The sequence below is a fragment of the Callospermophilus lateralis genome, chromosome 11, assembly GCF_048772815.1.
Source record: "Callospermophilus lateralis isolate mCalLat2 chromosome 11, mCalLat2.hap1, whole genome shotgun sequence".
In the NCBI taxonomy this organism is placed as follows: Eukaryota; Metazoa; Chordata; class Mammalia; order Rodentia; family Sciuridae; genus Callospermophilus; species Callospermophilus lateralis.
This window is the reverse complement of record NC_135315.1, coordinates 61,111,226-61,139,051: the sequence shown is the minus strand read 5'-3', so window position 1 is coordinate 61,139,051 and position 27,826 is coordinate 61,111,226. Positions and strand designations below refer to the sequence as shown.

Below are 27,826 nucleotides of genomic sequence, written 5' to 3'. Positions count from 1 at the left end.
GCATGGCCTTCTCCCAGGTGCAGTGTCTGGACGACAGCCACGTGAACTGGCGCTCCAGCGAATCCAAGCCGGAGTTCTTCTATAGCGAGGAGCAGCGGCTGGCACTGGAGGCCCTGGTGGCCCGTGGCCCCGAGGCCTTCTACGAGGTGCTAAAGCGGGAGAACATCCGCGACTTTCTCTCGGAGCTGGAACTCAAGCGCATCTTGGAGACTATCGAGGTGTACGACCCGGGCTCTGAGGATCCTCGGGGTACCAGCCGCTCCCAGGGGACCCAGGTCAACGGGGTGGGTGATGGAGAGGAAACCAGTGGGGCAGATGGGACCCCCACAGAGGCGGAGCCGCTGCCACTGCCCTCGCTGGAGTACTGGCCCCAGAAGTCCGACCGCTCCATCCCACAGCTGGACCTAGGCTGGCCCGATACCATCGCCTACCGCGGAGTGACCAGGGCCAGCGTCTATATGCAGCCCCCCATAGACGGGCAGGCCCACATCAAAGAGGTGGTGCGCAAGATGATCAGCCAGGCCCAGAAGGTGAGGGGGCCCCTGAGTGGGAGTTCTTACAGAAGTGCTGGACTGCTGACCCGTGCTCACTTAGAGCACAACATGGGGACCCCACAAGGTCCCCAGTGGGTCTCTGCTGCTTTTCTGTCTGACTCCTGGAAGGAGGTTTCACCTGCACCTTCACGGCATTCCTCAGTTTCTTTGCAGAGGAATGGGGTGCCTGGATCTTTTGGCAAGTGACACTGGGCTGCCCCTTTTCCAAGGGCCTTTGTGCATTGTTAAGGGGTGTATCTGGTTTCCTCAGGCCTCATGAGTGGGTTCCCCAGGAGGCAATGCAAGGAGTAGGGGGTGGTGGAAAAAAAATGGTAGGGCTCTCACTCTCCCTTAGGACGATTCACATCACTTCTGAGAGTCTAGAGGCTCACACACAATTGGAGCTCTCTGGTGGGGTTGGGGGACTAGGCGAGGAGACTGAGAAGCAGCCTAAGCCATCTGAGGCTGGCCTGGGCATCCACGTTCAGTCCCATCTGCCTGTTTCCTGACTGTTGAGCAACTGAGTGAGTTCTGGCTTACCCTCTCTGAGCCATTTTGTAAGCTTTGTCACGGCAGAACTTTTTTGGACCAGGATCCCTGCATGGGTGTGGGTAAAGAGTCCAGCTGAAGGTTGTCCGCCTGGGTTGAATTTTACTTTTCAGGCCTTGTTTGGAGTTCCTCCTCTTGACTCCTGCATGGCTGTGCAGTGTCCTGGCTGTGGGTGGCCATTCCCTGCTGACACACTGACACACATTCTGAGAGGCAATGCATGCCACTTGCAGAGATAGCCAGGCCAATCGCTGGACAGCCATGACCGTCAGTGGGTGCTTTTTCCTAATGAGCGCCTTTTGTGGTTTCGGAGCACACCCCGGTGTGGTGGAGAAGGCCTGCCTAGTGAGCTGTATATTGAGAAGGATGCTGAAGCTAGCTAGCCGTGGCTTCAGTTTGTGGGACAAGGTGTCCTTACCTGAGTCTGACCCTTTCACTGTTCCAGTCCCAGAGTGGGGTGGCTAATTGCACAACATAAGAATGCTAGTTTGGGGGACCATTCTGGCTGATGGGAGGTCTTAGGCAGAGAAACCAGAAGTGGGTCAGGAGGGGATGAGGTGCCCCTGGCTGAAGTTTCCAGAAAGGTGGAGTTGCTGCCCTCAGATAGCCATGTCGGGGAACCTGGCTCCCAGCCTGCCTGCTCCCCCGCGCCCCCATTGGCTGACCAGACCAGGCAGCTTTGAGGCTTCAGGTTTCTAGTCTGTAAAATGGGGTGGTTTGGACAAAAGCTGCTCTCTGGCTATTGTGAAGAGGGAGTATCGGGTGATGGGAGCGAGGAAGGAGTTGGAGGAAGGGGGCGGAGGGGGGCGGAGGAAGGGACCTGCAGGCTGAATAATCCATCCCACATCTACCAAGGTGTAGGCAGGTGCTGACGTTAGTGCCCTCCCCGCTCAGAGGACTTACTATCAACCCTTGACCCAGCCCCTGCCCTCTTTTTTTAAAATGGAAGACTGAGGCCCTGCTAGATGCCAGGGTTCCCTTCCTCAGTGCCATTTCCCTGAGTGCACCCCCTACCCCAACCTCAGGAAAGGGGCAGATGGCACTTCCCACTGGTGGCATGGCAACAGCCAGAGGCTCTGATCTCCCAACAGACAGAATGATAGACGGCTCTACCCAGTGATGGGGCCAGATAAGGTGTGCCCAGGGCCAGGCTGGGCACTCAGGGCTTCCCTTGCTGACCCGGGTCTCTCAGCCCCTAGCTGAGATCCCCACCCCCACCACGTGGGTCCTGTAGCGTCATTTCCATGCCACAAAACTCCTATGAGGTTATGGGTGTCATCAGCCCAGAAGACGCTGACCTCTCGTGTGAGGCCCGGTCTCCTGTGTGGCACTCTAATGGGGCATTGCCCTGTGCTGTCAGAACCCTCTGTCACACAATAAGCACCAACTCATGGTCCCACGGGAGGGAGACCAAGCCCCATTTCTCAGATGGGGGACAGGGATGGCTCCAGGGTGCTATTTTTTGAGCCAGGCTCCCACTTTCTGGCCTTTTGGGCTCCCCGGCCACATCCGTTCTGGATGTGTGACCAAAACTGTGTGGGCTTGGATGATGACAGTAGCTACTGCTGATGGAGTGGAAGGCACTTCGTAATCTCAGGTAGCATTACCTACATGCAGAAGCTGAGGCCAGACTGGTTAGTTTCTTCCTAAGGTCACCTAGCTAGTTCTTGGGTGGAGGGTGGGGACCGGGCCTATGTTGTGCTCAAACTCTAAGACCTAACTCTTGTGCCTGGTGCCTGGGCAACAGTAGCAGGACAGAGTGACAGGCGGGGCCAGGGAGGGGCCCCTGATCCAGGCAACCTGCAATCCTCCATCTTCCCTGCCCTGCTTGCTGCCTGCCTCTCAGTCTCACAAGGGGCAGGGCCGGGACGCTGTGGATGCTGACTGGGCACTTTGCCTGCCTGCCCGCTGGCCTGCGGGAGCTCTCCCTGCCTTATCTGTCCCTATGAATCACCTCTTGTCCCCTGGCCCCCGCCTTCTCTTCTCACCTAGGACCAGTGCAGAGAATAGTCTCAGTCCCCTGGGCCTGGGGCAGGGATTTCACTAGCCCACTACCTGGGTCCCTTCTCAGGGATTCTTCCGGGCTGTGGCTGCTGGTGCTGAGTCAGGGCAGCCCCAGCCTGCCACCTCCTCTCTTACCTTGCCTGACATCAGCACCACAGGCCGACCCCAGGGCAGGGAAGTGACACAGCAGGCACTCAGCCCATACCAACTTGGCTGCCAGGGAGTGGCTGAGTCTCCATCAGGACTACGCCCACTGGATCCCCTTTCCCAAAACACTCGCGTGGAACTAGTGGGTGATAGTTTCAGGAGCCGGGAGAGCCAGGGTAAGGCCCCTGCTCTGCTTCCACCCGGCTGTGGGACCTGGGACAAGCCCTGGCTTCTCTGGGGGCTCCAGTCATCCTATCTGTAAAATGGGTACAGGCCTCGAAGACTGTTAGGGTCCCTTCGGCTCTGACACCCTGCTGTCCTGTGATTCTGGACTTCTTCAGAACAAGGGACGGGTGGGTCCTGCCTCTGACCCCTTAGCGGTCTGGCCCTGAGTTGGCAGTGTATGCTCTTTGAGGGGCCCTCCGGTCTCAGTGGGTTCTGACTCCAAGGTGGAAGGTCACCTGCCTGCCCTTCCCCCAGCCTCTCCGAGCCAGTGATTTATCTGGGGGAAAAACCTGCTGTGGGGTTCCAACTGCATACCAGAGGCTGGGCCTGTAGAATCACGCCTGGGAGGGACGAGTCCCAGCCTCCCTAGCGGCTGCACTTCGGCCTCAGAGAGGGGTGAGGCTGAGCTGGAGAGGGGTGACTTCAACCAGAAGTGAGTCTAGATGTTCTAGCAAGTGACTCTTTCAGCACATGCTGAGTACCCCCACCTTCCTGTGAACATGGGGGTGAGCCTCTAGCAGGATCCCTTTACCAGTCCCCAAACAACCCAGGGGAACAAATCACATGGTCTCCTTTTTACAGTTGAAGAAGCTGAGAGAGGAAATGCCAGAGGTAAGACCCAGACTGAAACCCAGGGCTATGGAATGGAGACCCAGAGATGTTAAGTTTCTTGCCCAAGGCCACACAGCAGGCAGGAAGTTGAGCCCAGGTTTCATGATGCCTGATTAACCCCCAGATCTTTTCTGTCAGGTCCCCGCCTTTACATGCTGAAGTTCTGGCCTACAGCTTGGCTCCAGGAGAATAAGAGCAGCTTAATGAGGCATTTATTAAATGCCAACTATATGCCAGGTGCTGAGAGGGCACTTTATTGACACTATGTAATCCTGGCCACAACTCCATACAGGGTGTTGTCTCCATTGTCCAGAGGAGGACACCAAGACTTGGTGGGGCTCAGAGAGGGCGAATAACTTGCCCCAGGCCACAGAGCTGAGAACTGGAGGAGTTGGGCCCAGAACCCAGGTCTGCAGGTTCTGAGAAGCCCCCCTTTTCCCTGCGGGAAGTGGCGAGGGCTGTTCCTTCTGAGCCCTGCCCTCATTTCCAGTCCCCAGCTTGACTCAGGGCAGTAAAAGCATTTTCACAAGGGCTCCTTGGCACTCAGACACTGGTCTGTGGAGGGAGCGGGCAGGAGTCTGACCACACTGGGCCCAGTAATGGGGAGCCATGGTAGTGCTGGTCCCAGTGGCCTGGGACCAGGAGGGAGGGCTCTTACTTATCACATCTATTGCTGGGCCGTAGTCACGCACCATATCACAACATTTTGGTCAACCATAGCCGCCTGTATACGTGGCCTGGTGATTTCACAGCTGCCTTATTTTGTGTGCACATGCGGCTCTATGAAATCTAATAATGCATTTGAATACGCAATTGAAATCTAATAATGCATTTCTCAGAATGTACCCCCTTCACGAAGCCATGCACAACTATATTAGGATAGCACCCACCACAAAGAGAGGGGCACTGCACTGGGGATGGAGGTGGCCTGAGGGGGCAGCAGCAGCTAGCCTGGGCTCGCAGCACAACAGGGCTGGGAACCTGCCTCCTGTCTGCTCTAGCGGCTCCCAGCCTGGGGCCCTCACCTGTTAGGGTGGGGAACAACCATCTGATATCGTGATCCCAGGTGTTGGCTCCTGTCTTCTCCAGAGGCTCCCTACCCCACGGCGCTTGCATCTTAATTGAGAGTCGAGAGTCAAGAGCGGCCCTGCCAGGAAAAGAACCTTTGGACTTGGGCATGTGAGTGCCTCTGCTGTCACGCAGGTGGTAGCACACCTGCCGCTGTCCTCCCTCTCACCACCCCTCAGAGTTGGGGACGGTTCTCCTATCGCAGATCAGGAAACTGAGGCTCAGAGTGGGCCACAGCCTTCTCAAGGTCACACCAGGGTCTTTGTTGTGTGGGGACCTGTAACTGGGTTCCCCGGAGTTGCTTGCTGGTCTCCCTGGTTCTGGAGGATACCCTGAAGCGGAGGGTCTCACCCCTGTGGCCAGCAGAGGGACTGGTTCTCCAGAGAGGACATAGGCGTCTGGTGGCCCTGTAGCCTGTACCCTGTCCCGTATGATCTTGGGCAGGTCCTCTCCAGGGCTTCCTGAGGAACAAGGACTCTCAGTGACCCCAGTGCCTGTCTGTCACTCTTGAGTCCTGCGGAAGCGGGGGCTTTCAAGCCTTTCCAGTCTGTGATTCTGAGATTTCCGTTTTGATTTTTCACTGCTTACCGTGAATGCTCTGCCTGAGCAGGTCTTGCACTTACAGGCCCTGGAAGCCCTGAGAACTCTCAGGCCCCACATGGCCGGCGGGAAGAGGGAGAGATCTTGCCCTCTTGCCTCATCCACAGGGCTCGGCCGGTGTCACCTGACATCTCTCCTCAGGCTCTGCCGGCCCCTTGTCTCCGCATCATTCCTGAGCCCTGGGGAGGCGGCTGATGTCTCTCTGGGGACAGTGAGAATAAGCGCCAACGCACCACTGGGTTAGGCTGGGCTCTGGTCAGAGGGCTTTGGGTGTGACCAGCGTGGTGCCTCCTGACGGATTGCTGCAGCCGTTTGGCACTCAGGAGGCCCCAGCCTCCTTTCATTGGCCTTAAGGAGGCTTCTTCCATCTACCAGTCAAAGTGGAGAATGTTTCACATGTCAGATGGGAGAGGGAACAGGGGGACCATCCAGCCCACCTTCCTCTTTAGCAAGAACGGAAAATGAGACCTAGAGGCGGGGCGGGGAGTGATCTGTTGGACAGGGCTAGGCGTCCAGGGGCATTGACCATCTGGACAGTGCTGACGCCAGGTCGGAGGAACCCCAGGGTGTGCTCTGGGAGGTGGTGGGTGGAGTCAGGGCTGGGAATGGGCATGGGATTCCCTTCCCTGAGAGAGTGACTGCCCCCTGCCAAGTGGGAGTGGCCATCACCATTTCCCTGGGTTTCCAGAAGAGGAAACCCATGCATGCGGGTTGAGAGTCAGTTGGCTGGCCCTGTTATCCTGGACAGTGGCTTGGATCAGACTCCCTCTACCCTGGGAGGCAAGAGTCCCAAAAACCAGTCCTCTGTCAGTGACAGGCCTGCAGAGGATAGGATGGGAAAACTGGTTTGCAGGGTGCCAGGACTCGGAGGGAAGCACCACCCAGGGGGATCCCAGGAGGCCTCCCTAGCACCCTGAGAACCTCACTGATCCTGCCTGAATGAGGGGTGGGTCGGGGAGCAGGGTGAGAACTCTCGGTGGGAACTGAGACAGACGTCTGGCCCAGCCCTGCTGCTGGAGGAGAGGGTTTAGGGCAGAAGAGTAACTCTGATCTTGCTGAGCCCATTCCACAGCCCTGGGAAGGGAGGGAAGCAAGGCACCCCACCCAAGCACACTAAGCCCAGTTGCAGTCTCTTGGACCCTCAGTTTCCCATCTAACCAGGGAGCGGTCACTGCAGCACGGGGTCTCCTTGGGCTGAATTCTTGGGGCTTTTGTACGTCTGAGAAAGTTTTTATTTCATCTTTGGTTTTGAAAGATGTTGTCCCTGGCCAGAGAATCCCAGGTGGACCTTTTTCTCCAGTTAAGTACGTTGAAGATGTTGCTCCATGTCTGTGGCTTGCCTTGATGCCAGCGTCTCGTCTGCTTGTCTCGGGTCCTTCCTCTGTAGTGGTCTTCTTTCCTTCTGGCTGCTTTTAATTATTCTCCATTCTCCATTCTGATTTTTTAATGTATTGGGTTATGATGTGTTTGGTGGTTTTCTTCCGGTCTTTTCTGCTTGGAAGTCATTGAACTTCTTGGACTTGTGAATTTAGTTTTTATCAAAGGGAAAAATGTTTTGGTCATTATTTAAAAAAAAAATTTTTTTTTTTTTTTTTTTTGTTGTTGGTCTCCCACCCTAACCTCTGCAGCCTTCTGAGACTCCAGCATCTGACAGCTTAAAATTAACCCACAGTGTGCTGATGCGCTGATCATGTTTCTTTAGTCCCTGTCTCTCTTTATGTCATGTTGGGTATTTTCTATTGATATGTCTTCATGTTCACTAATTTTTTCTCCTATAGTGTCTAATCTATTAGTTCCACCCAGTGCAATTTTTTTTTTTTTAAGATAGAGAGGGGAGAGAGAGAGAGAGAGAAAGAGAGAGAGGGAGAATTTTTTAATATCTATTTTTCAGTTTTTGGTGGATTCTATTTTTATGTGGTGCCGAGGATCGAACCCAGCACCCTGTGCATGCCAGGCGAGCGCGCTACCGCTTGAGCTACATCCCCAGCCCTCCAGTGCAATTTCATATTTTTTTTCCTGGTATTGAGGATTGAACCTAAGGGTGCTTTATCACTGAGCTACACCCCCAGCACCTTTAAGTTTTTTTTTCAATTTTGACATGGTCTCACTTAGTTATTCAGGTTGGATCCTCATACCTCAGGCTTCTGAGTGGCTGGGATTACAGGTATGCTCCACTGTGCTCCAGCCTAGTTTTGATCTTAAACATCCTTTTGCAGCTCTTGAGATTCAACTTGTTAGCTTTTTTTTTTTTTTTTTTTTTTTTAATCTTCCGTGTCTCTACTTTTTGAACACATGGAATATACTTACATATCTTTGCCTGCTGGTTCTAATATCTGTGTCAGGGTTTGGTTTGTTTTGATTATTATTATTTTAATGTGAGTCTTGTTTTCCATACTTTTGCGTATCAAGCAATTTTCAAGTGAATACCAGACATGATAGGTTTTATGTTGGGGGCTGCTGGTGTTTGTTTATTCCTTTTAAGTGTTTTGGAGCTTTGTTCTGGGATGCAGTTAAGTTTCTTAGACACCTGAAGGGGACCCTCCACAGGTCTCTGGAGTTCACTTTGTACAGTTTTCTCCCCTCCAGTACGCTGTCCTAAAAATCCCAGCTGCCACCCTCTGAGCAAATCCTGTCTTCTCAGCTCAGGGAGACCACTGATCTCCCCCGGGGGAAGCCACCTGGAGATAGCTGGTGTGTTTTGGGGGCTCTCCTTGTTGGGTTCTCCCTGGGATCCCTGTGCCACGCTGCCTGATGTCTCTGGCTTCATAGTTCTGCCTGAATTTTTTTTTTTTATTGCTAAAGCAGGAGGGTAAAATCAGTCTCTGTTGTTCTGTCATGGCTGGGAGTGGAAGTTTATCTCAGGTCTTGATGGCCATTTCCCCAGCCTTTAAGACTGTGTGACAGTGTTGTCATTCCCATTAGCAGCTGCAACTATGTATCAGTCCCTGTTTCCCGGGCTTCCAGCTGGCCTGGAGAGAAGCAGGAGACAGGGTGGTGGGGGCTGATAATCCCTGGCCTGTCCACCCCTCAGGGTTCTGTGGTTCTGGTTGTTGGGAGGAGGAGGGGCTGAGTGGAGCTGCTGCTTGGCCCATCCATCCATATGCACTTCCTCACCCCAGTGTCCTTGTGCATGGGGATTGTTACTGTCCCCTTGAGAACTAAGGCACTTGCCTGATGTTCCAGCTTCTCAGGAGGAGCTAGGATGGGAGTCAGGTGGTCCTGAGGCCATCCATCATCAGAGCAGATAATTGCAAACCCAGACTCTGTCCCATCTCCCGCACTTCCCAGGTGGGGAAAGTGACTTGTCTGCAGTTGTGCACTGAGTTGAGACCCCTCCAGGGCTCCAGGCTCTGGGGAGGACTGGGATGTGTCTCTCCCCTTCCCCTCTGGAGCACTTTGCCTTCTCGGGAGTCTTCAAGGCCTGGGAGGGTAAGGCAGGTGGGGCTGTTCCAGAGGGCTTGTCACGTACAGGAAATTCTCTTCCTTCACTCCTATCTCAGATTCCAGGCCTTGGGGAGACTCCATCGCTGTGTATCTCCAGAAATGCACCAGTGATCCGAGCTCAAGCCAGACAGGCTGGAGTGAAGACGGGGGAGCCCGGCAGGAGGAGCACTTGGGTTGGGTTTCGAAGGATGGATGGGAATTGTCCCGATTGAGACAAAATCAGCAAGTGGCCCACAAGGAGACAGCCTGTATGGAGTGCGGGTGGCTTGAGGCAGGACAACTTGGGGAGAGGGACTGGTGGGGTCAGAGCGCCGCAGGAGAGGTGCTGCTGCAGCCGCTGGGCTCATGCACCCGTGGTTTCCAACTGTTTCTAACCAGCCATCTCACCCTGCTCTCCTTGGACGGGTGCTTTTGAGGAGACCTGTTCCACCCACTCTGTAGAGTGGAGTCTGTGGTCAAAGGGAGGCTAGAAAATAGTTGTTGTGGGTGCCGGGAGTCATAGACTGGTGTCGGCGCCTGGTGGGGCCTTTGGGGGTGCAGGGAGGTGGGGTGGCCACTGGCACTTCCTGTCACAGGCCCATGGGTGTGGCGAGATGTGCCAGCCAAGCCTAGACAGGCTGTGCCGGGCCGTGGGCAGGGCACAAGGGCATAGAAAGGTGGGGTCCTTCAAAGACATCAGAGAGGAACATCCTGGGCATCTTGTCTTAACCCTCTGTTCTACCGATGAGGAAACTGAGGTCTAGGGAGGGGGCTGCTCATTCACTGCCCCAACCAGAGCACCAGCGCTGGGCCTGCTCTCCCTTTTGCAGGGGGCTCCGTCTGGGGTTGTGGAAGGTGACTGGTGCTCTCCTCTGCAGGGAGGGTCTTCAGACTGGTTAGAACTTAGGGGTGAGCCAGGCCCACGCTCCCATTAGGCAGATGGGGAAACCGAGGGACCAGAAGGGGCTGTGGCCTGAGCCCTGATTAGTGCAGTCACTCATGTGGGCCGAGGAGCCACTGAGTCGCCTTCTCACTTGATCAAAGCTTTCTGAGACCTGCCTCAGGCCATGCCCAATGTTGGGCTCTGTGTCACAAGTGAGCTGGGCCATCCAAACAGATCATTAGGCAGGGGAATGAATGCCACCATCCCTCGGTTTCCTCATCTGCAAAACAGAGAAAAGAACTGCTGCTTGCGGTGTGTTTGTGAAGACCAAATGAGCCAGTCGCGGTTCTCAAGGTCAGTTGGTAAACCTTCAAGCCAGGCGAGGGCTGGGGACTGGCAGAGGGTGGGAACCCAGAGCCTCAGGTGCTGACTCTGGTCCCAGCTTTCCCGTCTATAAAATGGGAAGGCATGATATGTCTCAGGGACCTCTAGGAAACCTTGGTGGCCTGACCAGGGACAGGTCAAGCTGAGAGGGTTGCTGGGAGCACCAGGTACCCCGTTCCTATTCTAGCAACATCCCAGGGCCCAGGGAGCCATGTGGCTGGCTGGCCCTGTCACCACCATCAGCTAGCACCTGTTACAAGCCCTCCTTTGACCACTAGGCACATAGCCTAATGCTACCCTGGGGAGAGCCAGCCCCCAGCCATGGACCTGTGGGGGATCCCCGTTGGGGGGCAGGCCCCAACAGAGCCAGCCTCCAGCACATGCACCCTGGAGCAGGTACGCTGCTTGGCTAAGGACAGCATGGGGGAACTGCACGTGGCACAGGTCCTGCTGGGGCATGTCCCCCCGCCCAAGCCCAGGGCTAGTACCCATCCGCCAAGGTGCGCAGGGCCTGGAACCTGCCCTGACCGATCTAGGGGTGGGAGGGGGCTGGTGTGCCTCCAGGGAGAGGCGTCTTGGCTGTGTCCCATCAGGCCCCTTTCCAGGGCAGCACGTGAGGCCATTTGCCTGCCCAGGAGCGGCTCATTCAAGGGCGTCGTGGGGCTACAGCAGCTGGAGCTGTGGAATCCCCGGCAAGGAGCTGCCTGCTGCCGTCCTGCCCCCAACCTCAGGGTATCATTACCCTCAACTGGTGGTAAAATCCGAGGTCATCAGAGCCACTCAGCGGACATGATGTCTCCTCTGCCCTCTTATCTACCTCCTCCCAAGCAATCTCTGTCTTTTCTTGAATGCCTCCTGGGTTGGGGAGCTCACTCCCTCTCAAAGATACGTGCTCAGCCCTGGAAGCTCTGGGGGGGCAGAAAGCACTTCCTCACCTGGTGCTCCTACCTGCCAGTCCTGGCCTCTGCATTGACTGTACCCAAACAGCCCTTCAGACTCGGAGACGGTGACTGAGTCTGTTCCTTAGAGGGTGGGGAGAGGACAGCCTCTGCATCCAGGGAGGACTGACAGGTCCTGCACCCTCACTCTGTGCTTTAGCAGAGAGCACCGCAGGGACCATGTGTCCAAGGGAAGAGGCCCGAGACCAGCTCTGGCCCGGCTGGGGGTTGGTCCAGGTTCTGCCCTGACTTTCTCTGTGACCTCCAGCAAGTCTGTTGGCCTCACGGAGCCTCAGTTTATCCAGCTGCGTGTGGGAGCTCACTGCTAGGGTGCTTGCTGGTGCTGGAGGAGCAGGAGGATTGCCTGTGGCCTGGAAGGTGCAGGAAAGGTCATCAAATAGGTATCCCTGAGGCTCTCTTCTGTGTCAGGGTCCTTCACACAGTGGCTGTATCTGAGCATGCTCAGTTCTCTTGAGAGATGGAGCCTGTTACATTGCTGAGAAAACTGGATGCCCAGAGGGGTTAAGGGTCTTGCTCAGGGTCACACAGCAAGTTCATAGCAGGGTAGGCATGGAACCCTTCTCTGTGCAGGAGTTTGGGCTTTGGTGCCAGATGAGCAGTGGGTGTAGCAGGGGCCTGCGGCCCAGGAGGAGCCCAGATGGGCCTGCAGGGGCCAGCCTGGTGAGCTCACTGTGGGTGTGCAGGCACGTCCCTGGCAGGCTCCAGGCTGCCTCCCATCACCTGCATGTACAGAGCCTAGTGAAGGGAGACCTCCAGGTCACTCTTATGGGCAGGGGTAGGGTGAGTTTGGCTCCCCGGCAGGCCTGGGTGAGTTCCAGCTTGACTCCCCAGCTTGCTGTGTGGCCTAGGGCACGTTCCTGGCCTCTCTGTGTAAGGTTCTGGGCAGTTCTCAGACTCAGGATAGTGGGGCCATCCTGGAAGCGGGGGAGGAGCAGGCAGCCCAGAGAGCTGGACACCTGCGTGGTTCAACAGTGACTGGCGCAGGCCCTGGTCTGGCTATTGGCCCATGCTGCCAAGTGGCCAGGGAGGAGGTGAGGCTCCAAGGGCAGACTCGGGGTCTGTCCCCAAGTCCACTCTGTCCTGTGCCTTTACTCACCTGGCCTCCTGCCCAGGCTGGGGAAACTGAGGCCACTAATTGGCCTTGGACAGGCCGAAGATCGGTAGATGCACTACCCGTGGTGGGGACAGATGTTGTCAGGTGACAAGAACGATTCCAGATTCCATGCTGGTCTGGTCTCTGTTCAGACCAGACAGGAGTGGTGGCAGGGGAGGCCTGCAAAAGTCTGCCCCAGCTCGGGGACACGGGGACCCCCAGCTGCTGCCCTCCTCCCCAGCTCTCTGGTTCATCTCAGTGTCGCCAGATGTTGGGAAGAGGCAGAGCCTAGCAGGTCCTGACCCCAGCATGTGACCAGGAATGGACCAACACAGAGTCCCTGGGCTGAGCCCCTAGTCTCTCTGGGTCCTCCTGAGTGCTGGTCAGAGCATGTGCCAGGGGTAAAGAAGGAGGTGCCCTGGGGGGCCACTGGGGCATGCACAGACCGACGCTTCCCACTCCTCTCTCAGCGCTCCTCACTGTGGGTCAGCTGAGCCATTTTCCGTGGTCTCATGGAACAGAAAGGGCAGTGCATTGGATGGGTTCTGTTTCCTGCTGTCCCCATGGAGTCCAGCCCAAGGCCCCAACGAGGATCTCTGTGTTCTGAGTGTCCCGTCCTGCCCATCACTGTCCAGTCCTGTTCCTGTGGCTTCTGGGCCAGCATGTGCCTCCGCAAGACGGGGGGTGATCTGCTGAGGCCCCGTCTACACTGCTGACCCGGTCTCTCTCTCTGTCTCTGCTCCCAGGTGATAGCTGTGGTCATGGACATGTTTACCGACGTGGACATCTTCAAAGACCTGCTGGATGCTGGCTTCAAGAGGAAGGTGGCGGTGTACATCATTGTGGATGAGAGCAACGTCAAGTACTTCCTGCACATGTGTGAGCGGGCCCGCATGCACCTGGGACACCTCAAGGTGAGCTGGCTCTCCACCTGCCCAGGTGGCTGGAGGGTGAGGATCATTCAGCCAACAAACACTTGGAGCACCTTCCTGTTGCGGAGGAGTCCAGTAGGTGCACGCTGAGTTCAAGCACCTAGAGCCTGTGGCCCAAGCAGTCACATAGCTTGAATGGCCAAGGGACAAGATGGTACCTCCAACAGGTAAACACTGATTAAGTGCCTACCGAGCAGGTGCTGATGCTCGCATCAGGTACCCTATCACGTTAATATTCCACAGCAGCCTGTGCTACACTTGTAACCTTAGGCAGCTCATGGCTCTATGTAGAGAGCTTGGACAACAGGCAGCTCTCTCTTAGGCTAAATGCAAGTCTGTCTCAGTTGCTAAACGCAACTCTGCAAGGTCAGAGTTGAAATGGATTTGAGGTGCATGAGCACAGTAGAACAGATGTTGGGGGTGGGAGAGATGATGGAACAGAGGTGGAGAAGAGAGGACCCCCCACAGAACCGAGAGGTGAGGCCCAGGTTCTCAGCATTGCTTCGCTGTGTGTCCTTGAGCTAGTTGCTTCCCCCTTCTGGGCTCCTGGTTCAGCAGAAGGGCAGATGAGATGGTGTGGCTGGGCTCTTCTACTCATGCCAGTACCCTGGCATTTGCTGTCGCCTTTCTGGGGGGGTAAAGGAGAGTCCTTCTTTCATCCAACCAATACTTGACACCTACTGTATGCAGAACGTTTCTCTTGAGTCCAGATCAGCATGCCTAGAAACAGTTAATGCTTCTGTAGCCTTCGATGTGTGTCAGGCCCCAGATGGGGCGCTTCTTTTGTGTTAGCTTATTTAATCCCCCTGATAACCCAGTGGGATTGGTCTGTGTTGTTCCCATTTGGCACATGAGGAATCAGTCCTGTGCCTAGGTGCCACTGCTGCAAAGCTAGAGATCAGAGGCTAGGGGGGCTAGCCCCAGGTTCATACCAACCTCTGAGGGTCCCACCTCTCAGAGCTTCAGGCCTGTGATTGGAGCCCAGATAGATGCAGGAGGGTGGGCCGCGCTGGGGTGGTTACCCAGGAGCCGGGCACCAGGCTTGTAATTTGCCGGCAGTTGTCAAAGCCCCCCACCCCCACCCCAAGCCGAGTTCTTTCAAGTCGGTGTGAGTTCTCTGCTTCGAGTCTCTAATTTCAGGAGTATTTTTCATGTGGTCTCTCTGGTAGGTTGACCCCCAGCCCCACGCCTGCCCGGTGTGTAATTAGTGCCATGATTCCACTCTGGTGGCATATAGCTCATGCCAGAGTCACAGCGTGGAAAAAGAGAGTTTGGGAATTGGACCGCACAGGCTCCAGCCCTGCGGGCAGCACCTGTCTGTCCAGCCCTTCCTGCACCCGGGAAGAGACCCTGGCAGAGCCACATGCCCACGTGCCCGTGCCACATGCCCACATGCACCTGCCACATGCCCACATGCACCTGCCACATCCCAGTGATTGCTTCACACCCATCGTCACTCAGCCCGCTCATCCCTGGGGTTAGAGGCAGGTACAGCTGGGGCTGCCAAATGGGACCCTGACGCAGAACTGGCCACGGGGGAGGCTTGGGGCCCCGCCCTGTGTTCCGAGGCCCCTTCCCAGCTGAGAAGCCCTCACTGCCCCTGTTCCGAACTCTCCGGAAGTGAGCGGTGAGGGTGGCTGTGATGCCACGGGAGTCTGGAGTGCTTGAGCTGCAAGGGGTCAGTGGCCATCTGGACAGGGCTCCCACAGATGAGGAAACTGAGGGAGGCCAAAGACCTTCCGCCAAAGTGGGCTGACCCAAAAGCCAGTAGAGAGAAATCGACTCTGGCAAGGAGAGTCTGAGAAACACCCTGGTGCACACATGGTCTCCCGACCACCGAGTGTGGCTCCAGTCTCTGGGCCTCCAGTCTCTGGGCCTCCAGTCTCTGGGCCTCCAGTGCCTCATGGCTGTGACAGTGTCTCCTAGGGCTACTTGAGGCTAGAACTGAAGGACGGTGTTGGTTCCAGCACTTTGAGAGTTGAGAACAGTTATGCAGCTGTTGGCAATAACAATAAATTACAAACCCCAGGCCCTGGGCTTGGGTGTGAAGCCATCCCCGCCCCATGTAGCACAGGCCTGTCAGCGGGCCCCCTGACCACTCAGGGCAGGGGAGGGGCAGCTCACAGAGCTGTTCCTGGGCTTCTCCCCCTATCCCACCCCCCCATTTGGCTGTCTCCCTCTCTGGGAAGGCGGCAGGGTTTACAGGGTGGACCTACCCAGGAGCCACACACCTTCATGAGAAAGTGTGAGCCTGGCTTCCTCATTCTCACCTCTAAGCTGCCCCCTCTGCAGCCCTGGGCATGTGGCCAGAGGCTCCTGTGGGCCCAGCCCTGGCCAGGTGTCACCTTGTTGAGGTCCTGCCTGCCCAGCTTCCTCCCTGCCCGCCGGCTGGCTGGGCCCAGACCTGTCTCGGGACACTTCCTTTGCCGGTAATCCCTGGGCCCGCCCTCAGCCGCTTGTTGCCCTGGCCCAGCTCTGCACCGACCTGCCCTGAGTTCTGTGGGGCCCAGAGTGCAGGTTGTGCCTGGGGTGGGGGGTCATATGAGTGACTATAGGGTATCTGGAGGGACAATAAGGGCCATGTCTGAGCCTTACTTTCCTGTCTTTGGGGACAGGCAGGATCCTTCCGATCAGACCCCAGCTGTGGTCTGAGTGCTGGGAGGCTTCCATTTCCATCTGTCTTGAGATTCATCCTCACTTCCTTCCTTCCTCCTGAGCTATGAGCTTGTACGAGTACATTCTGGGAAACAGCCACCGTGAATGCTCAGACTGACCCGCTCCTGGTCTCCCAAGTGTGAGCAATACGTAAAGCCCCTGCCCAGACATCCCAAGCACCCTAGCCTGCTGCTAGGGGGACGATCCTTCCATATTTCAAATGGAGAACAGGCCTTGGGAAGAAGACCCAGCCTGTCACCCAGCTTCCTTGCCTCTTCTAGGGTCACAAGACCAGACCAGTGACTAGGCCCCATTTAGGGGTGCTCAGGGGTGCCCCAGAGCCAATGGTAGCCAGATTGGGCCTTGAGGCTCGTGGCCTACACAGACTGGGTACTGTGAGAGGCCCAGCTGCTTTGCTTTGTGCAGCCAAACTGGAAAAACCAGCAGCCACTGGGGCGAAGGCTGGACCCATTTCTACTCAACAAAGAAATGTCAGCCGGATGACGGTGGGAAGGCACATGTGAGGACGCCAGGCTCAGCTGTAGTTCAGGTCCCTCACTGGACAGGCCTGCCTGCCTCTCCTGGGCTGGAGGAGGGGTGGGGGAGGCCCTCAGATGCATCCCAGTCAGTGTGGAAAGCAGGGCACGGAGCCCGATGTGGGAGGCGGGCTGAGACCCCCTCCTCCCTTCCCTCTTGGGTACATCTGCACTCTGTTTTCTCTGGCCCAGGCCTGGATCCGTGATAGATCCAGGGTATAGGGAGGGGTCTTAAAGAGGAGGTGAAGGGGTGGGGGTCTGCCCTGCTGAGGGCAATGTCCAGAGACATAGTTTACTGTCACAAATCATTTGGCATCTAGGGGTAGAGGCCAAGGATGTTGTTCGTGCCCAGACCTTTCCCCCTGAGAATTTCCTCACCCACATCAGTTGTGCTGAGGCTGAGCAGCCCTGGTCTAGAAGACCCAGGTGCCCCTCAGATAAGGGCTTGGAGCTAAACTGGCTCAGCCCTGTCCCATCCCTCCCATCCCCTGTCCCATGAAGAGGGGGGTTCATAAAAGACGTCCCATAGCCACATTATAGAGTGAAACCTGTCCCTTCGTGGAGACTGGCTGAGGTCTAGTAGCTCAGGCATGCGGGCTCCCCTGTCACATCGGATTCTGTCCTCTAGCTTCTGCACACTTGTTCCCTGTTCTCAGCCCAGGCCTGGTCAGGGCTACATCTGTAGGCCTCCACTCCTCCTCTGACCCAGGATACCACAGGCCTCTTGCAGAGGACAGACAGCTGAAGACCTGTCCTCAATCCTCTAGTCTGGGCTGAACCCCGCCCACTTGGGAGACTGTGGGAAAGTCATTTCCTCTTCCTGAGTCCACCTGGCCAGCTGCCATTCCAGATGTTTTCTGGTCCCCTTTGTAAGTCACCCATTGCACTATACAGTTACAGCCTTTGGGCCACCTGGAGCTCCTGGGTCCCTCGGTGAGAGCCAGACACTTTCCAGGACGCTTGCACGTGGCTTTGCAGAGGAGAAATCAGGTGTGGAGAGGCCTTGTTGGTAGCAGGACTGGCGCCACACCTGACTAGAGCTCAAGAGTGCCCAGGCCCACCCTGCACTAGGGGTCTGGCCTCAGTTGGGTCACGTGGTCTTATGAGCATAGGTGGCCTGGAGGTAGTTTCAGGGTAATGGGCTACAATTTGCCCCCATATGCACTTGGGGAAGAAGCTGCCTCTGTCTGACTGTCTTCCACTCCCCTGCCCTGCTCCTACTTGCCCTTGACCTTCTGAGGTTCCAGAGGCTCCAAGGATGTACCCAGGACACCCACTTGGGCCAGCCTGCCTGTCTTTCCATGCATCTGCCCATCCTATGCTGGGGGTATCCCGGAACCTCGGAGACAATGCAGCTTTGTGGAATCATCCGCCTCTGCTCACGCGAGCCCAGACACATGAGACGTTACTTCATCCAGGACAGGCCTCATGGGGTGGGGCCCACCCAGAAACAGCTGGGGACAGCCCGTGAGGCAGAGGATGGGGGGCCCTGCTGCAAGCCCCCACCTGCTGCTGAGCCCTAGAGTTAGATGAGTCTTTGAGTTTAGGGCCAACCCCTCAGTGTGCAGACAGGGAAACTAAAGACCAGAGAGGGCCAGCAGCTTGCTTAGAGTCACACAGTGGGTCAGCAGCACAGCCAAGGTCTGCCTTATGTGGTAGTTGAGTCACTCCTAAGACGTAAGCGGTGACTTTCTGAGCCTCTCATCAGGACAGAGTTTTGCGGGGAGGAGTGGCACTGGTGAGAGGGGCGTAGAGGCTGGTGGCTGAGGACAGGTGTATGGCCCCAGCACACACCACTGGGCGTGGAAACCACGGGCGGCTGCAGAGCTGGGCTGTGGTTGGGCCCAGGTGACAGGAGAAGGCCTCTAAGTTCTTTATTCTGACCTCTCATCCCCAAGTGTGCTCTTGGGTTGGGTACAAAGTCGCGAGAGCTAATTGTCCTGGGCCGTGGCCAGCTGTGCAGACGGGCAGCCTGCGGGGCGGGGGCCTAGAGAGCCTTCCCTGGGAACAGAGGCTTATCTGCCTTCTGGGTTGGGCCCAACAGCAAGACGATTGTTCACCCCACGGCTGGGTGAGCATTGCGCGAGGACCCACCCAGGGGCCCATTCCTGTCATACCCTCTGTGGCTCTGCTTGGGGCTGCCCCAGCCAGAGGGGTGTGGGACACGGCAAGGAGCCCTGGAGCAGGGGACTGGGTGGATGGTCCTCTCCCTCTTTCAGGTCCGCCTCTCCCTCGCCTGCAACAGCCCCCTCCTCTCTCTGCCTCCTGTCTCCACACTCGTCTCTTACATTCTCTCCTCTAGAAGAGCCGGAACGGTTCTTGACATGTGGTACTTTTGCTCTAGATCCTTCCATGGCTCCCCGCTGCCCCTAGTGAAGGCCCTTAAGCAGGTGTAGGGTCTTTCCTCAGCTTCAGGCTCTGCCGGCCGTGCAGGCTCCCTCACCCACCATTCCTCCCTGAGGTACTCCTTTGAGCCAGGCCTTTGGAAGTCCCTCTGCCTGGAATGCTTTCACCATTCTCCCACCCTGACCCATGCCATCTCTCCTGGGAGCCTCCCCCAGGTCACTCCCGGGGTTCCTCATCCTGAGTGTTCCCGATTGTTGCCGTGTTCACTCATCTGCTTCCCCCATAGCAGGATCCTTGCCACGGTCATCTCTGTCCACCCCTGGGGGCCTTAGCAGGGGGTCAATGAACAATTGAACCTGTGGGCAGTTAATAAGCTTGGCCTTGGAGTGGATAAGGGACAGGTAGATAAGTCACAGCTCAGTCTGACGAAGAATGTGTCACACTGCCTGATGCCCCGAGCTGGTCGAGAGCGAGACTCCCATTGTAGGGTGTTCAGTCAGACCAGTCAGGATGCTCTTGAGGTGTCAGGATCCCTGAAACCTGTGTTAAAACTAAATTCCCCCACCAGGTGTTGTGGTGCACATCTTTAAACCCAGCCCCTCAAGTGACTGAGGCAGGAGGATCCCATGTTCCAGGCCAGCCACTGAGCGAGGCACTATCTCAAAGCAAAAAATAAAGAAAAAAGAAAAAAAAAATCAAAGGGCTTAGGCTGCAACTCCAAGGTCGGGTGTCCCTGGGTGTGATCCTTAGAGTGAATGAATCAACCGGCCACACCAAGAACCCCAAGCCTCAACACAGGCCTCCTGAAACAGACTCTGGGGACACCTGGAGGCCTTCATGCTAGCGCAGTGCCCTGGTGAGGCTCGGACCCTATGGCCCCAGGTCCCCTGTCCACCTGAGGCTCACTTCTGAAAGTCCTTGGCTATCTATCCCTAGATGCCTGGGTCTCAGCCAGGCTCACTGTGCACTTCCTGGGTCCACATGTGCAGCACTGGCTGGAGGGACCTCTGACGGTTCCAGAGACTCCTCTCTGGGAAAAGAGACCCCCTCACATGGCCAGGGACCAGGGAACGAGCAGCAGCTATTTATCCAGCTCTGCTTCTCATGCCTGGGAGAGTCCTCTCCTCTCTCTGGGTCTCCTTTCCCCTCCTGTGGTCCGAGAGCCTTTCTGACCTGCTTCTGAGCCCAGCCCTGCAAGCTTGGTGAAGAATTGAATCTGAGTGTTTATTGAACCTGTCTGGGGTGCCAGGAGGTGTCCTGGCAATGGGGCAGTAGGAGAGTTTGCTGAGTCCTGCCCTCAGGAGCAGAACTCAGCAGGGACAGGCATGGCCGGTCAACTCATCCGGAGGGACCATGGAGTTGATAGAGTAGAAGACCCAGATTCCTCAGGGCCATTCATCCCCCTTCCTGCCCCTCACTCTCCTCCCTCCTCTCTCATCTGCATAGCCACTGCTGTCCATGGGACCTTGCCAAAATATCGCCTTCCCATTTGATACCGTATGACATAGCTGGACACGGTGACGCACGCCTGTAATCTCAGCTACAAGGTCGGGTGAGGCAGGAGGAGCCCAAGTTTGAGGCCAGCCTCAGCAATTTAGCAAGACCCTCAGCAACTTATGAAACCTGTCTAAAAATAATAATAACAATTTTTCAAAAATGCTCCAATGGCTTCTGCCCGCCACCGTGGAATTTCTCAAACAGGCCTGGCCACTTAATTTCCATCCTGTTTGGTGCTATTCTGTGACACTAAGCCCAAGACCATCCTAGCTCAGACCCTTCATCACCAGTGTTGGATCCTCTGTGTCCCCCCTTTACCTGGACCCTGCAGTCTCAGACACACCAGCCCTTTCCCCAGATCTCACGATCTCTTCTTTATCCTTGTCCCCTGCAAAGCCCTCCCTGAGTCCTGGGCAGTCTCCTCTCTACCCAGCCCCGGGAGCCCAGTGTGATGGTTGACTGATTCTGCCTCTCTGTTCCCCCAACACAGAATCTTAGGGTACGCAGCACTGGGGGAACTGAGTTCTTCACACGATCAGCCACCAAGTTCAAGGGCGCCCTGGCCCAGAAGTTCATGTTCGTGGATGGAGACCGGGCTGTGTGCGGCTCCTACAGGTGATTTCTCCATGGCCGCTGTGAGGAGTTGGCGCCTTTGGTTCCCAGCTGGTTTCTGCCCTTAATCCGGACACCCTGGTTATTCCGGTTCATTGGTCCTAAAACTGCTAAGGTGTATGCAGAGCTGGGCACACCTGGCTGCTTATGTCTGGGGGCGGGCAAGGAGGCTTTTGTCCGAGGAGACGGTTGTTCCAGCCTACAGTGTGAACCTGCCTGGAGGTGAGGTGGGGGCCAAGCTGCCCCCTCCCAATCCCACAGGATGGTCGTTCTGAGAGTCATCAGTGGGGACAGGTGCAACCTTAGGTACCTTTAGACGGTGTAGCAGGGCAGGGGCTGCCTATAGTCACTCCAGGGGTGGTGGTAGCTAAGACCCGTGATGGCACTAGCCACCGGGTACTACTGGACATGAGCGTCTCAATGAATCCAGTAGCAGCCGGGACTCAGTTTTGACTCCACAGCTGTGCCCTGCCCTCTGTGCCCCACAGGCCATTTCTCAGTTCCAGAACCCTGCAGCCACCATCGGGTGAACACCAGCCAGGGGATACACAGTGGACTCTTTGGATGTCCGTTGCAGCAGGGATCAGGAAGGCTCACTAGAATGGGGTTTCCTGGGCCGGAGGGAAGTCCCTGTCCCTGACCAGAGCTGCCTCTGCCTCTGTGTTACAGTTTCACGTGGTCAGCTGCCAGGACAGACCGGAATGTGATCTCCGTGCTGTCTGGCCAGGTGGTGGAGATGTTTGACCGGCAGTTCCAGGAGCTGTACCTCATGTCTCAGAGCGTCAACCTCAAGGACATCCCCATGGAGAAGGAGCCGGAGCCAGAACCCATCGTACTACCGTCTGTAGTCCCCCTGGTATCCACGGACACCGTGGCCAAGAAGCTCGTCAACCCCAAGTATGCGCTGGTCAAGGCCAAGAGCGCTGATGAGATTGCCAAGACCTCCTCCGAGAAAGAGGAGACCAAGCGACCTCCAGGGCTGCGGGGCCCCATGCTGGCTGAGCGGCCAGGGGATTTCCCTGAGCTGCTGCCACCTGTCCATCCAGGACTGCTCAACCTGGAGAAGGCCAATATGTTTGAATACCTGCCCACATGGGTAGAGCCGGACCCGGAGCCTGGCAGTGACATCCTGGGCTACATCAACATTATAGACCCCAATATCTGGAACCCCCAGCCCAGTCAGATGAACCGCATCAAGATCCGTGACACGTCCCATGCCAGTACCCAGCACCAGCTGTGGAAACAGAGCCAGGAACGACGCCCCTCCCCAGAGCCCTGCCCACCCCCAGGGCCCAGTGACCCCCACGATGGGGTCCCAGCTGAGAATGGCCTTCCCCGGGGAGACCCCGAGCCTCAGCTCCCTGTGCCGAAGCCCCGGACAGTCCCCGTGGCAGACCTGCTTGCCCAGGATGTCAGTGACGTGGACTGGGCTCTGGAGACCCCAAAAGAGGAGACACCTCCAAATGGGACAGACCTCAGGCTACCCAGGACGGTGGACCCAAGCCATCTCCCACTCCAGCGGCAGCTGTCTGTGACCCAGGATGACCCCGATGGAATTGGGTCAGTGTTCCCCAATGGGCTGGATGGTGGGGAAGAAGAGGAAGACGATGATGACTACGTGACTCTCAGTGACCAGGACAGCCTCTCGGGCAGCTCCGGCCATGGCCCTGGACTCCGGCGGCCCTCTGTGGCCTCTTCCATGTCAGATGAATACTTCGAGGTGAGGGAGCGCTCAGCCCCTCTTCGAAGGCGCCACTCAGAGCAGATGGCCAATGGACCAGCCCAACCACCCCGCCGGCAGCTGAGCGTACCCCACATAACCCGAGGGACTTTTGGTGGACCCCTGGGCAGCTCCCCATGGGCACATGGTCGGGGGAGAGAAGAGGCAGATGCATCAAGGAAGATGCAGGCCCAGCGCTCTTCAGACAAGGCGGCACAGGTGGGTTGGGGTCCCTTGTCCTGGGACTCACAGGAGTCCCCCTTGCAAGTGACCTGAGAGCCACCATCCCTTGGGCTACTATGTTTCAGACTTGGAAAGCTGTCCTTGTTACAGATGGAAAAACTGCTGAATGGGCTGGGGTGGGAACCACCCAGAGCCAATTAGCAGGCTGTTACTATGCTGGGGACTCTTAGTCTCAGGGTCCCGACAAAGCAACTTCAGGAAATGCACATGTCCACATCCAGAGGTCCAAACACTTGGAGTTGTAGTATCGTTCTGCTACCTGTCAGGTGGGTAGTTAAGTCCCCTAGTTTGAAGACAAGGGAGTGGCAGAGCACAGAGTATAAAGGTTATACAACCATACGTGGTCCTCATCTGGACCTTGTGCCAAGTCATATCTGTGTCCATCCCTTTGTGGCCCGGGGGATCACTCCCCGCCTCCTTTCATTCTGGGCAACAGCTCACGTACCACTCCTTTGCCTTTCCTTCTGGTCACCTCTGTAGGACGAAGCCTCAGAACCCCAAGTACCCTGCAGCCCTGGCTCAGCACCCGAGCCTTCCTACCTGGGAACAGTGCACGGCTGATCATGCCTGGCATGATCATCAGGCCCATGGGCAGCATCTTGAGGTAGCTGGCAAGGATGGAGCCCGCCTTGGCGTGGTTCAGGTTGCGGGCAGATAGAGATCGCTGCACGATGACCTGGGGGCATGAGCAAGAGGGAGTGAATCCCAGCCCGGGGTGGGGGGTGGGTTCCTGTGTTAGGGTCTCTCCCAGTGGGCCTCAGGGAGTGGCATGAGACAGGATGCCATCCCGTTGGCCCCAGACCTGCCCTAGATAACCACACAGCGCTGTCACCGCCAGCATCCCCCACTGGAACTCACCCTGGTTGGCCACGTATCTCCTTGTCCCCAGGGACTCCATCTTCCCATTTGTACAATAGGGAAGCTGTGGCTCCTGCCTGCTCGCCACCTCTGGCAATTGTCAGAGCTGGAGAAGACTGTGGCCTGATGGCATCAGGGTCACAGCCTACCACCCTCATCCCCTGGACCCTCACGAGAGTGGCTGGCCATTCATGCATGTACCAGGAGCAGACATTGGTGCCAATAGTATGTGCCACAGGCAGAGGTCAGGAATGCCAAGACCTGGGATTTAGGAAGCTTGGAGTTCCCTCCTGGAGAGTCTCAGAAACTGCCTGAGATAACCAGCTCCTCTGGGGGCCTTAAGCAAAATTTTTTTCCCCGCTTTTTCTCTGTAGGGCTAGGGATGGAACCCAGAGCCTCAAACATTGCTAGGCAAGTGCTGTACTACTGAGCTGTACCCCCAACCATGTAGACAAAGCCTAATAAGCCTCAGTTTCCAGTTCTGCAGGATGGGAGAAGGAGGGAATCATAATTCAGACTGATGAATCCCTCCCAGCTCCAAAATTATGTTTTAACTTATTAAAAAAAAAAAAAAATCCAGGCATGGTGATACATGCCTGTAACTCCAGTGACTCTGGAGGCTGAGGCAGGAGGATTGTAAGTTCCAGGCCAGTCTGGGCACCTTGCAAGACCCTGTCTCAAAATAAAAAAAGTAAGACAGGCGTGGTGGTGTACGTCTGTAATCTCAGCAGCATGGGAGGTTAAGACAGGAGGATTTTGAGTTCAAAGCCAGCGAGGTGTTAAGCAACTCAATGAGACCCTGCCTCCAAAATACAAAAAACGGACTGAGGATGTGGCTCAGTGGTTGAGTGCCCCTGAGTTCAATCCCTGACACTCACTCCCCCTCCCAAAAAATAAAAGGGCTGGAGATATAACTCAGTGGTAGAATGCCCCAAGTCTGGTATAATCCCTAGTACTGTCAAAAAAGGAGGAGGGGAGCTGGGGATGTAGCTTAGTGGTAGAGCACTTGCCTACGATGTGTGAGCCCCTGGGTTCCATCCTTAGCACTGGGGGGGGGGGGAAGAAAAATATATGTGTGTGTGTGTGTGTGTGTGTGTGTGTGTGTATATATATATATATATATATATATATATATATATATATATATATATTTATGTAGGGCCCCATATTTTAAAGTGGACTCTCTGATGGTTTTTCATGTGTTCATAGGGTTGCACAACCTATAACTCTGAAATGTATTTTTTTTTCTGTGCTGTTCCACAGTTTAAATCTCCTCTGCTGTCTGCAGCTCAGAAGCAGGAGATATCTGTGATTTAAACTTCTTTTCTAAGCATGCTCATTCAATAGATAGTTCCCGGCATTGACCCCACAGGTGTGCCTCTCCTGAGACATCCATTAGAGGGAAAGTGTGCGCAGGCTGCAAGGCAGCTGATTTCTGCCCTGCCTCTCTGCCAGCTTGCTGTGACTTGGAACCAATTCTTGCCTCAGTTTCCCCATCTGGATAGTGAGGGTATTAGAGGAGGTTCTGTCTAGACTCTTCTCTCCTCTATTGTCTTTGGACTGATTGCAAGAGCCCCAAGGCCTCAGTGTCATGCACATCTGTCATCTTTCATCATTGACACGACTCATTGTTTCTCTCTATTATTTCATCCTGTGCTCCAGGACAGGGGCTGTAGCCCCAGGTGGAGATGCTGAGGCTCAGTTTCCATGAGCCACAGGGATGCTCCCATGCGTGGCTCCTCCACCCCTGAGTGTCAGGGACAATGTGTGGACCGTCCATGGTCTCAGTGGGGAAACTGCCTCATAGCACCTATCACAAGGGACATCAAGTCCTATCCTGGTCCTCCCTCCCTCCCTCCCTCCCCAGGATTGGCCTTTTCAGTTCCCTGACCCCATTTCTATCTGCAAAATAGGTTACTGCTGCCAATGCAGGGATTGCTGCAAGGACTAAGTAAGGTCACTGGTGTGGACAGCAGAGCTTGTGCCTGTCTGGTCCAGGGCCTTTGGTAGATGTGAGTTCTCTTTCCCAGGATTTTTTTTAGCCTTTTCTTAGGGTGTGGCCACTAGCCAGTCATGGCTGACTACAGAGACTTGCAGTTCCTGTTAGGATTGGGGCTGTTGCTGTTGACCGAGGGGAAGATACTCTGGTTCATACCACAGCATCAGCAGGGGACAGTTTGGGGAGCTACCAGAGCTGGCAGGACTCTAAGAGTCATTCCCATCTGTGCACCATGTGTTCTGCCACTGAACCCAGACCAGGCCAGGACTCTGCCTTCTGGCCCTTCTGCCTCATTTGCTGTTAGTTTTTGTCTCTGATCACAAAACTGTCACTTACTCATTGTGGATGAGGCTAGAAACAGTGAAAAGTTTATAGAAGAAATGAAAAGCCCCCACGGACCCAGCATAGAGAACAGAGCATAGTCAGACCCCTGGGTCCCCCAAAGTCCCCAGGGGCTAGTGTGGGACTGCCCAGAGACTGGGGAGCCTTGACTCAGTCCTGTGCCAGGGGCTGGACCAAAACCCCACAGCCTCCAGGCAGACCCAGCCCAAGGGGAGGAAGACAGGGTGGCAAGGCTGAGGCCCTGCCCTGGACCCATCGGCTGACCATCTGGGGCCTGCAAGGTCCTTCCTTTGACTCCCTGGAGGACCCTTTTTGGGTCTTAGGCTCCTTATCTGTGCAGTGAGGCCCATCCAGTCCTGACCCCAAGGGCCTTCAAGGGAAATTCTCCTGGATGGCATCCCACTCGGAAGCCTGTGCCATGCCAGGCCTTGCCACACGGAAGGAGACAGGAGGTAGCTGAGATATAGGGACTCAGCCTGGCAGGGGTGCCCACACGCCCTGCTCACCCTCCACTGCCATCTTTCCTCTAGTCCATTGCCCCCCTGGGCTGGCTGTCAGCCTTCCCAGGGGAGCTGGGCAGACATCTACCATGGGCCGCACGTTCCCTGGAAATCCAGGCATATTGCATAACTGATGTGGGCATCTAAGGGGCGTGGGGTTACAGATGGGGAAACTGAGGCCCAGCTTCCCAGGGCCTCTGTCACTTCCAAGTCTGTGTCACTTCCCACTGTTAAAACCCAGGGAGTCCTTGGGCAGACACTGATGGAGCCCCTCTTGCTCAGGAGTCCCAGAAATTCACTCCACCCTCCACGTCTACCTCTGTGTCTAGGCCTCACTCAAGAGGTCCCCGAAGTGGCTTTTCTGAGGTCACCTGCAGGGTTCATGATGGGGGGGGGGGGCGGGGACCAGAGTTGTCTTCTGCCCTTAACAGAAACTTAGGTCTCCAACAAACCCGTCCAGTGTTTTTAAACCTCATGCAGCCCTGTGCCCAGGTTGACAAGGCTTGGTGGGGGTGGTGAGGAAATATGGCAGGAGCTATAACCCCAAAGGCTGAATGATTCTGTGTCACAGATGAGGAAACTGAGACACACAAACTAGTTAAACCCAATTTGTTGAGTGGCCAAGCCAGAAATCTGTTGCTCCAGGTCTGGCCCACCCTGCGTGCCTGGCAAGGGTCCCTGCCCAGTCCTTACTCTTGTTTCTGTCTTCCAGGGCCAGCAATTCCACCGTGATGGCCCTGCCTCAAAGACCCCAGGAGGTCCCCGGTACCGCCCTGCTGCTGATGGCGCCCAGAGCTCTCCCAGGAAAGTGACCCTGGCCTCAGTAGGCCCCCAGCACTGGCAGCCCAAGGGCAGCCCGACAGCCCGCATACTGCCCGATCCCCGGAGCCCGAGGCCAGGACGAAACACCCGCATCTTGGCTGATAGCAGAGCCACTGAGGAGCGTCCGAGTCCCTTTGGAATCCCATTTTCCAAACTGTCCCAGTCAAAGCACCTAAAAGCCAGGTCGGGGGGCAGCCAGTGGGCCTCGTCTGATTCTAAGCGGAGGGCCCAGGCACCTCGGGACCACAAGGACCCCTAGCAGCCCCGTCCGGGCTGGACCCACC

The 27,826-nt window shown here is 56.2% G+C and overlaps 2 protein-coding genes across 4 annotated transcripts in view; one reads left to right on the top strand and one right to left on the bottom strand.

Annotated features, from left to right (window-relative positions):
• The window catches only part of Slc5a10 (solute carrier family 5 member 10), a 65,362-nt gene that overhangs the window by 16,172 nt on the left and 21,364 nt on the right, over positions 1 to 27,826 (bottom strand). For all 3 annotated transcript variants that reach the window (XM_076869869.1, XM_076869871.1, XM_076869870.1), the window contains one exon: positions 23,562 to 23,697. In XM_076869869.1, coding sequence (XP_076725984.1) covers positions 23,562 to 23,697 — 136 coding nt within the window. The remainder of the gene's footprint in view (positions 1 to 23,561; positions 23,698 to 27,826) is intronic.
• Positions 3 to 27,801, top strand: Fam83g (family with sequence similarity 83 member G). Its single transcript, XM_076869867.1, has 5 exons — positions 3 to 530; positions 13,227 to 13,394; positions 20,937 to 21,061; positions 21,728 to 22,997; positions 27,433 to 27,801. The coding sequence occupies exons 1-5, from the start codon at positions 3 to 5 to the stop codon at positions 27,799 to 27,801; spliced, it is 2,460 nt and encodes an 819-aa protein (XP_076725982.1).